A 9,756-nucleotide genomic window follows, 5' to 3' on the forward strand; every position below is an offset into this window, starting at 1 on the left:
CAGCCTAATAAACACAGGAAACCAGAACTCCCTTTGGATTTCCATGGTTTAAAAACAGATAAGCTCTACAGAGCTTCGTAGATTGTTCCCTTATATGGAAATAGGCACATTGATGTCTGAGTAATAATCTGTTAAATTGACTCGATGTTTCACATTTGGTCTCACCCACTAAGGCATGTTCTCTTTCCAATAAAATAGTACCTCTCGTACACTGCCACATTCCCTGTTTTGACCTCACTTTATTTACTGTTCATTAATTTCCATAGTTAAGGTGTAAACAAAAAGAAAAACTTGTAATATTCCACTTTGAGACTGGTTGCATCATTTATCCTCTTGGAAAAGTAAGATGATTGAGATATATATCTATATCCATCCATCCATCTAACAAATAAATAGCCCTGCACCAACTTTGCACTTTGTCCTTGTTTTGCTGGTTTGTACTGAAGTTATTAACTGTTAAACCAAACTGATAAAACTTAATTTTACTTCAAAGTCTGATTCCAAATATTTATGTGCGCATCAAAAAGGGTGAAAAAGCACTTTAATTGCAACATAGCAACTTCAGACATTAAATTTGCACTATGGGAAGAAGGCAAACCAGCAGTGGCAGTGTGATGCTTTGGGTAATGTTCTGCTGGGAAACCTTGGGTCCTGCCATCCACGTGGATGTTACTTGCAGACCATGTACACCCTTTTTATGGAAATTGTACTCCCTGATGGCTGTGGAATCTTTCAGCAGGCTATATGTCCTGCCACAAAAACAAACAAACAAAAAAAAAACAAAAACAAAAAAAACCCAAAGGTTTAGGAATGGATGAACAACAATTAATTTAAGGATTGACTGGGCCTCCGAACTCTTCAGACCTCAATCCAGTTGAGCATCTGTGCGACAAAAACAAAACCTATTTTAGGTGATAAGCAACACACCATTTCCTGAAGTTTGACTTTTATAGGTAAGGCTATGTCCATATTAATGCATTTTCGTTTGAAAACTCATTGTTTTCTCTCCGTTTTGGCCTCCCATCCACCCTGAGATGGCGATTCCCCCTATCCGGGCTAGTGTGGACGTAGTCTAAATGACCCTTCCAAGGAACAAAACCACCAGTGCTGATTTCTTTGTTGCCGTTTGTCGTTTATTGCTGCCCACATCATTGTGACATTACTTGGGTGCTTTCACAAACAACTGTACATTTGTAATACAGTAATTTCACTTTTTTTCTTTAAACAGTTGTGATGGTCATAATAACACTGAAGGCTCAGTCTGGAAAGCCAGTTTCAAAGGTTAAGCATATGATGCCAGTCTTTCACATAGTAAAAATGGTCCTAAAAAAGAAAGAACTTCAGCATTTCAATCTTTTTTGGTACATAAACTTTGGGGAATGTGTGAGTATGCCTTCTCACGCCACCCCGTTGCTTCTCCTTGTCAAAGGCCTCAGACAGGAGCTCAGTGGCCTTGGCTGGCCTTGTCAAACAGAGCCTCCAGCTGCTCCTTGGAGGTAGCCTCCTTTTGCTGCATCAGGTCAGCGTGGCCTTTGGTGACTCCCCAGCTATCAGGTGTGGACATGGAGGGGCAGAAGGGGCGGCCAGAGGCGGGCTTCAGCTTCTCCCAGTAGTCACGGCGGGCCCTAAAAAGAGAAATGGCAAGCTGTCCTGAAAACAAAACAGTGGCAATAATCTTGAGGTGCTTTGAGAAAACTGAAATAACATCTACCTAGCTCTAACCCAAGGCTTGGTGTGCAATGATAGGCCACTACCCCAGCTGCCATGCTTCTCAGATCCAGCAGGAAGAAAACCTCGCTCAGCTTCCAGCTCCTCAGCCAAGGCACGGATGTGATACGGTTCAAATCCGCAGCAGCCTCCAATGTAGCGAATCCCAGCATTATATGCTTCCCGGGCATATTTATGCATGTCCATCCTGGTCAGGATCCTTGGCTCCAGACCTGTTGGAAGAGGAGTTTATTTTTGAGGATTTCTTAAAAAAAATTTTTTTATGTGGATTGAGAATTTTAAATTTTTTTATTTTTTTTTAAAGTAGGGTAATGACCAAACGGGAATTCCGGCAGGTCGATGAATCCCTGGCAGCCGCAGTCCGGAGTATGAAAGGCCAGTGGCTGGGACATGTAGTGAGCCTTCAGCCCAGCCTTCTCCACACCCTCCTTCATCAGTTTCACAGTCTTCACACAAGTCTCTGGGTCAAAGTGGCAGTTAATGCCAACAATATCAGCACCTACAGAGAAGATGTGCAGAACAGATCAGAACTGAGGCAATAAATTTTTGAGATTGTGGAAAATTCTTGTAAGAAATGGTAGCAATCCATGTTGGTTTCAGCTCAATGCTGGATGTGTCAGTGCACATGGCTGATTACCTCAGCATCTGTTCATACCACCACTGGATGGCAGCAAAAATCTGATCTACACAGTGGCTTTAACAGGAAATCTAATGACTGAACATTAACACAGACTAAGACTTCAAATGAATACAAACTGCATGCATCGAGTTTAAGATGTCAGGTCCATACCACTAACATGCTAAAAATGCTTTCTTGGTGAATTTGGACATTGTGACAAATGAAGTTTTGGACCACAAAAACACCAGAAGTCAAGATATTTTGAAACGTAGACACTTTGCAGACCTTGCAAGTCTTGATTTTTTTTTTTTTTCCACATAACACACACATTTAGTTTTGCAGTGCTGTTGCGTAATAATATGCGCACTTGTATGACATACCCATGGTAGGCCTGATTGCATTGCTAGACTATATGCCATATGACATAGGACCCGAGCACTTCCCAAACCAATTAAAATTAGTCTTCTGGAAATGTGTAGATCAGCTAAATGTGAGCAAAAGATTGTCACCAACAGAAGAAGCAAACAAAGATTGGCGCAAAGCTTCCACATGTGCCAATGGGAAAATTATACTGAATCCCACATGTCAGCGGAAGATAACAGGTCCAAAAACAAGCTTGAGCGTAATGTAGCACTAAAACAGGGTGAACAGTTTCCCAGGAGGGTAAACAAGTGCAATGGATAATATTAATTACAGACCCACTGTGTCCCTCCAGTGTGCAGCATGCACTACACCCTGACTGGTCCATCTACACAGAACAAGACCAGTTCATTTTAAACTGCTTGACCTGAATTTACCATAGTGTGACAAAAAAAAGCAGCTGTGAAGAGAGGTGCACTTAGCTCTGAATACGACATTGAAGCCCCATTAAGATACTGAATACACTGTATGTTTTCCACATGGTTCACCGTACCAGGAGGTGTGCAGACCACAAATGTGGGTTCTTACCAGACAGGGAGAGGGGAATGAAAGATGCTATAGAGTTTCATTACAGGAAACAACTTTAAGCACACAGGATTTCTTTACAGAAGACGAATCGTAATACTCTAGGCCGAGTTACCAGGAGAAGTCTGGAGTACGAACAAACCAGCCTTAAGTTCATAAGAGACATTTCAACATAGTTCATAGTTATTCATAGGCAGAACTGTGTGCAGCTGTTTGAGCTGATAATGAATTTGAAGTCTGCTTTTATCAGACCTGATCCAAGAGCTTCAATGACATGCAACAGGGTTCGCATCATTTAGACAACAAGACATTCTGCAATTGTGACCACTGATGTGTGCATCCATTGCTCTGTAGTTACATTACCAAAACATTAGTTCTCAGGTAGTTTCTCTAAACTCTGCTGAGTTTCTTCATATACATCAAACAATGGCGCCAAAATTAAATAATATTGTTGATTAAACATTTTTTTAAAGTCAACTTTTCTTAAATTCCTGTTACTCAACGTGTGGGAAATTGTCGTACCAGCTTTAACAAGTCTGACTGCACAGTCTCCAGGGCTGATGCCGTTCAGGTCCCCTTCAGGTCCAATGCACAGAGTCGCAGCGACTGGCTTACCGGAAGCCTTCAAAACCTGGACTGCCCACTCAGCCTCTTCCACGTGCTCAAAGTACTGCAAGGAAGCACAAAACGTAAAGACTGCTGAATTACTAAAACAGTTTAAAGCTGCTGTGGGAGCTCTTTGGTACCCCTCAACCTGAATTCAACATACCGGTCCATAAAGGCGTACAGTCATGAGTACAGTACAGAGTCATGAGAAACACATTCAAATACATTTTTTTGCAGGATACACTTATCTCAGTTACTTGTGCTATTTAAGCAAACAGAAGGGCCGTGTCTGCAACCAAGGGAGGTGACTTTGCTACTCACTGAGACGATTTTCTTTCTCAAGTCTAAGTGGAAAAAATATATAAAGTGGTCATTAGTAAACCTGGGCTCCAGCATTTAGATACTGAAATGTGAGCAGTTATACAATGACATGGTGTAACACCCCCTCCTGACTTCTTCAGAGTTCAGCACCTTACGAGAGGGGAATTACATGAATATATAGACATAAAATATATAAATGCATGAATAAATGCATTTCTAATTGCAAAAATGCCCAAGCTGAAAATGATTCATTATTAATAAAGTCATTCAGAGACAGGAGAAGAGATGATATTCTAACCTGCTGCAATGGTTTTGTTAACTTTGCTTTACTCCCAAATCTGCACTGAGACAGTTCTAGTTCAGGGACATCTCTTTAAATGTTGACCTAAGTGATCTCTTATCAAAAGTTGCTTTAAGTTTCCAGAAGGAAATGTTTAAGTTCACGGCATACCTCTGCAATCAAGAAGTCGACATTTTTCTGGACAAAGACATCGATCTGTTTCATGAAGATGGCCTTGACCTCCTCCTCGGTCTTGCCGCTGAGGTATGCCGGGGTCTGAGAGACTCCACCTGCCACCAGAGCGTCACCCTCATTGGCCACCTCTCTGGCCAGGTCACAAGCTGCTTCGTTTATTTGGCGTCCCTGTGGATGAAAGGAAATATTTTTTAAAACCACTTATAAATTCAACTTTCATGTTTTGAGTCCGTTTAAACCCCTCTGCATGCTTGATGAGAGCTCAGAGCAGCTGCACATGAAAACAAACTCACGGTGAAGCTCAGAGTCTGGCCCCTGTTCTCTAGTTTGTCATCGCTTGCGTAGAAAGTGAACGTCTGCATGACATTGGAACCAGCTCTCAGGAACTCTCTGTGCAGCTGCCGCACTGCAAACACAACACCCCCCATTCAGCACTGACAAAACTGGAACTTCAACATTTAAGCTTTAAATGGAGAGCAAGCAGAGTCCTACCCGCTTCGGGGTGCTCGGCAGCAGCTTCAGGTGTCCACGGCCCGGCTTTTACATAACCTCTCTTCTCGAGCGCGAAGACAAAGCCTCCGTCCCCAATAACGACCTCTCCTGCATCCAGGCGCTTCAAAATGTTCTGCCGTGAAGTTAACACGCAAATCAAATCAAAACAACACACACAGAGCTGCACAACACCCATTTCATTGCATGAAGCGCGCACAAGCTGACTCAAGTTCAGAGCGCCCTTTACATTTTTTAATCATGCAACATGACGAGAAACATAATAAACAAAAACAAAATACAACGTGTGCATTATCCAGGACTGATCGGAGTGCACGCCTACCTTTTTTTCTCCCGCTGGTGCCATGATTACTGTAGCAGTGACCGCCTCACACTTCTCAGCAGCAGAGTCTTGAGTTTGGAAAAGGCTCGCTTACGGCACCCACGCTGCATTTATAATCCAAGATGGGTGTGTCGCTCCTGATGTCACCCGAATACCACCTCCCTCTTCCACTTCTGATCTTGTTGTTGTTGGTGACGGCGCAGAATCCGTAAAATCTCGGCTCTGTGGAGAGGCGTTGTTTGATCACTTTTGCGGAATAAAAGTACAGCATGTAACCTTTATAGGAAGTTTGAAACCATTACCTATAAAAAAAAACTAAAAAACAAAAACCGTTTTCTAAAATGATTTTTCGCAGTGTTTGTGTAAGGACAGGTCAGGTCAGTGAACACACAGGGTCAGACAGCACTGCCTAATTTTTGTGTTTGTAGGTCAGTTATGCCTAAGAAAGAGCTGAATGAATTGTGTGTGTATGCTCACTGATGATGTTATGTCAATGGCAACTGGGAAAACAATTATGTGGTCACAAGGGAGTCACCAAGGGGGGCCAGGGGTGGCACTGCCCATCCCCCAAAATTTGCTGGCCCCTCCAGTGGCCTCCCCTGGCAAGGTTGTCCTATTTTGGTAATGATTCTAATAAACATGAGCACAAGAGAGAGGAAGACACCCCACAACGAGTTGAATGACATTAATTTGTTATTTATTCCTGCTTAAAACAGATTGTTATGGATTTCAAAATCTTATTAGATTTGTAATATGTACATGTTTTCAGTGATATCATCTTTGATAGCAGAAAATTAACTAGGCATATAATTCTTTTCTTTCTCCCTTTTTTTTTTGCCATATTTTTCAAGTAGCCTATATTTGACAACATCATAATAAGACTGGAAATTCTGTTTTCGGTTTGCCACCCTAATATTTTTAGTGGCCCCCATACGGCCACCCCTATGTAAAAATTCTGGAGGCACCCCTGGTGATTACACCTTACAAACCAGTAAGGTGTAGGTTGTTTGGGTGTGACAGGGCTGAATATAGACAACAGTGATGTAAACTGGGGTCAGATCCTCAGGTTCAGGTCTTTGGCTCAAGTCTTCATTCGCCACACAACTGCCATGGTAACTGAGACCCTGTTCACCCAGCATGCCATGTTTTTAGGGTCCTACACAGTTTTCTGTACTTGAATATGCAGTATTATATGAAAAGTCTAACTGTTTAGCAAAGTAATGAAAGAAGTATTTAAATCATTTACCTATGTAAAATAAGCAATACTCACATATTCACAGCAACCATCACCTCAAGGTGTTTATACTGCAAAGCACAGACCCTACATTATTTGCGAGAAAAATGCCAACAGCCAGATTCCCCATGAGCAAGTGCTTGGAGATGGTGGGAAAGAAAAACTCAATTTTAACAAGAAGAGACATACAGAAGAAATGCTCAGGGCATCACAGTGGAAGTAAAGTAGCAGTCTTGAGCATGTGGCAGCATGATTAAGGGATAGTTCAGGGTCACATGACCCAGCCCTAATGAGAAACGATAAAACAATAAAGTTTCGTTCCAGTAAAATAAACTTGTGGACAAATGATGGAAAAATAGATCCGCATATATCTGGGAATTTTTGAAATTGGAAAATATTGTTCTGTAAAGACAGAGTTAACTGATATTAGGCCATAAATGACCAAAGAGATGATACCATATGTGGGGGGTGTAGACTTAGGTGTGGAAGCTGGGTGGGGCTACTGCTCAGCTGCAGGAGGAGAGGTGGAGCAGTTGATTAAGGGACCAGCGATAGTGAGGTTCAAGAACAATAGAGCAAATGTCTGTAAAAGCAAGAAATTACTGTTCCATCAATATAAAGAAAAACAGTAAATTGAGGATATGGATCAGTTACCAAAGTTTCGGTACAGGTCTGCTATGTCATGGTGATTTCTAGCCCTGGTTGCTATGGGTCCTATGTTGCCTGAGGAGTTTTATCTGTGTATGTTTGCATGTAGTAGAGTGGAGCCTTCATTTCAGATCCAAAAAATTAAAAAAAAACAAAACAATGGGAGGCAGCAACTCAAAGGCTTTGTCACATTGACAACACTAAAATCTATATGAATCTCTTCAGTCATTCAGCAGAATGACGTGTAATTGCTGTGCAGTGTGTGTTTTTCGGCAATTAGTTGCTAAATTTAAGAGCACCCTCACTGAAAAGTTGACAAAACCTCAAATCACAGGAAGAAAAAGAAAATGTCAGGCGCTACCACTACCTTGGGCTTTCCATTATTGTCTTTACAAAAGAACCTGACCATAAAATAAACCCACCAGACATGGAGTTGGAGACTGAGACGGTATTCTCCTGGAGACAATTCTCTGGGTTTCTCAAGCCTTTAATTAACTGCCCTGTGCTCTTCAAATACCTGGTCTTCTATCTTGTCTCACTTTCCCATGCTACATTTATGCCACTGATCCCACATGCCTAGCTTATCTGATTGGCTTGTCGAGAGGAGTTGCCTGAGACTGAGACTCAACAGTGTGGGAGGCACAACCAGAGGCCTGCTTCTCTCTTACCTTAACTCAGGAGATGCAGAAAGTATTTGGCTAACCTTTCTATGAAAAACATGTGACTAAACTCCATCTCACTCTCTGCCAGGGCAAAATTAGTGGCTGAAATGACAAAGTCTTCAAAGCCAACTATATGATTGACTGCTGCTTGTTTCCTTGCCTTACCCATACTCCCCTCAGTGAATCAGAATCTTGGTCAATCACATCTTCATCTTTCATGGGATTCCATCATATTCTGTCTCTATAAAATGCATATTTCATCTCATAAGTCTGGAAGATGTTGCATTTAGCCCTATGAGCCTCATACTGTACGTTCTCTGTTCTGGTTACCATCCTCATTCCTAAAGCTAACCAGGAGATGAGGACTGCCCTCTGACAATCCTTCCACCTGGAGTTCTCAGCTGCCCTGCCAATCTAATGTCTCCTTAAGTATTTCTCCTTTCTTGGCTATCAATCTCCCTCTACAGGGGTAAGAATTAGCTGTTGCATCAGCTAAACCTGCAGACATACACGAGCACAGGAAATGAGCCTGCACTGCCCCCCTCATCTCCTCAAGATCCAGAATCAAGCTAACTGCTGTTATATGCCTGTCCCCAGTTACAGACCAAAAGGTGCACATTCAAAAAGGACCAAAAGAGACAATCAGTGCTCTCTTAGTTGTCCTTGTATTTTTATTTTTTTTTAGGTCCTGTGATATGAAATCTGAGTTGTCCCTTGGAATTCACCCCAACAATTCCCACATCCGTATAGTTTGTGTGTCCTTGTGAAGCAGAGCCACAGGAGGTGGACAGGAGGTGGCGGAGGCCATCAGCTTCTGCTGGGCTGCAACTTCTGCAGCCACAGCCATAAGTCTCTACCTCAGCAGACTGCCAGATTGTGTTTTACCACACTAATATCTTTTTAATTTATTCCTACTCATCAGCTCTTCTCTCTGAGCTCTGCTGCCCAGCCTTTCCTGCCCGATTATACTCTCTCCCCTGCCTGCAAAGTTTAAAAGAAAGAGATGAAATTATTACTTTTTTATATGTAAACAAAAGGCAACACATTTATTTAGTCACAAGCAAAACCAAAACTGCACAAATATTTTAGGTTAGTCTAGATCTCCATGGCAATCCTCTGGCAAACCAGCCCAGACTAACACAAGAGTCAACGAGGCCAAACAACCAGTGGAATGTTAATTCTGAGGGCGGCAGAGCAGACTTGTCATTATGAACTGAAGACAAAGCACACACAGGGAGAAATATATTTATATAATTTTCACTGTGTACAGATTACCATATAACATTTATTAAACACAAAAATTGCATGGATATGAAATCTGACTACATATTTACTCAATATATACAACTCAGGCACAGTCGGGGCCACAAGCCAGGTACTCCTAATGCCGATCCCTAGATCGGATAAATGGAGAGGGTTGCATCAGGAAGTGCATCCATTGTAACTAAAACATGTGGATCGCCATTAATGAGATTTCCATACTGGAAAATGTGTTAGAGGGCACCAAGAGAGAAGGACAGACAGGAGTATGATGGTGAGAGCAAAGATTTTAAATCTAGGGACTTTGACTGGTAAAGCGACAGAGCTGGCTGATATGGAGAATTTTGGTAAAGATGTATCACAGATATATCGTGTGTGCAGGAGACCAGATGAAAGAGAAGCAAGGCTGTGAAGCAAGGCTGTGAG

At 42.1% G+C, this 9,756-nt stretch overlaps 1 protein-coding gene across 1 annotated transcript; it reads right to left on the minus strand.

The window, feature by feature from the left end:
* Positions 1-1,111: 1,111 nt before the first annotated feature.
* bhmt (betaine-homocysteine methyltransferase) lies at positions 1,112-5,677 on the minus strand. The gene is made up of 8 exons (XM_005929827.2): positions 5,527-5,677; positions 5,187-5,319; positions 4,988-5,100; positions 4,671-4,862; positions 3,815-3,962; positions 2,045-2,227; positions 1,712-1,940; positions 1,112-1,625 (listed from the first exon to the last, which is right to left on the minus strand). Exons 1-8 carry the CDS (start codon positions 5,548-5,550, stop codon positions 1,445-1,447), a joined length of 1,203 nt encoding a protein of 400 aa, XP_005929889.1. The 5' UTR covers positions 5,551-5,677; the 3' UTR covers positions 1,112-1,444.
* Between the last annotated feature and the right edge of the window lie 4,079 nt (positions 5,678-9,756).

Source organism: Haplochromis burtoni, unplaced genomic scaffold, assembly GCF_018398535.1.
Source record: "Haplochromis burtoni strain Fernald_Lab_line unplaced genomic scaffold, NCSU_Asbu1 Contig_107, whole genome shotgun sequence".
NCBI lineage: Eukaryota > Metazoa > Chordata > Actinopteri > Cichliformes > Cichlidae > Haplochromis > Haplochromis burtoni.

Coding starts and splice junctions, on each gene's coding strand:
- bhmt (XM_005929827.2), bottom strand. CDS start 5,550: ATGGCACCAGCGGGAGAAAAAAAG. Junction 5,101..5,186: donor TGCCGAGCACCCCGAAGCGG/GTAGGACTCTGC, acceptor TTGTGTTTGCAG/TGCGGCAGCTGCACAGAGAG. Junction 1,626..1,711: donor AAGCCTTGGGTTAGAGCTAG/GTAGATGTTATT, acceptor TTCTCTTTTTAG/GGCCCGCCGTGACTACTGGG.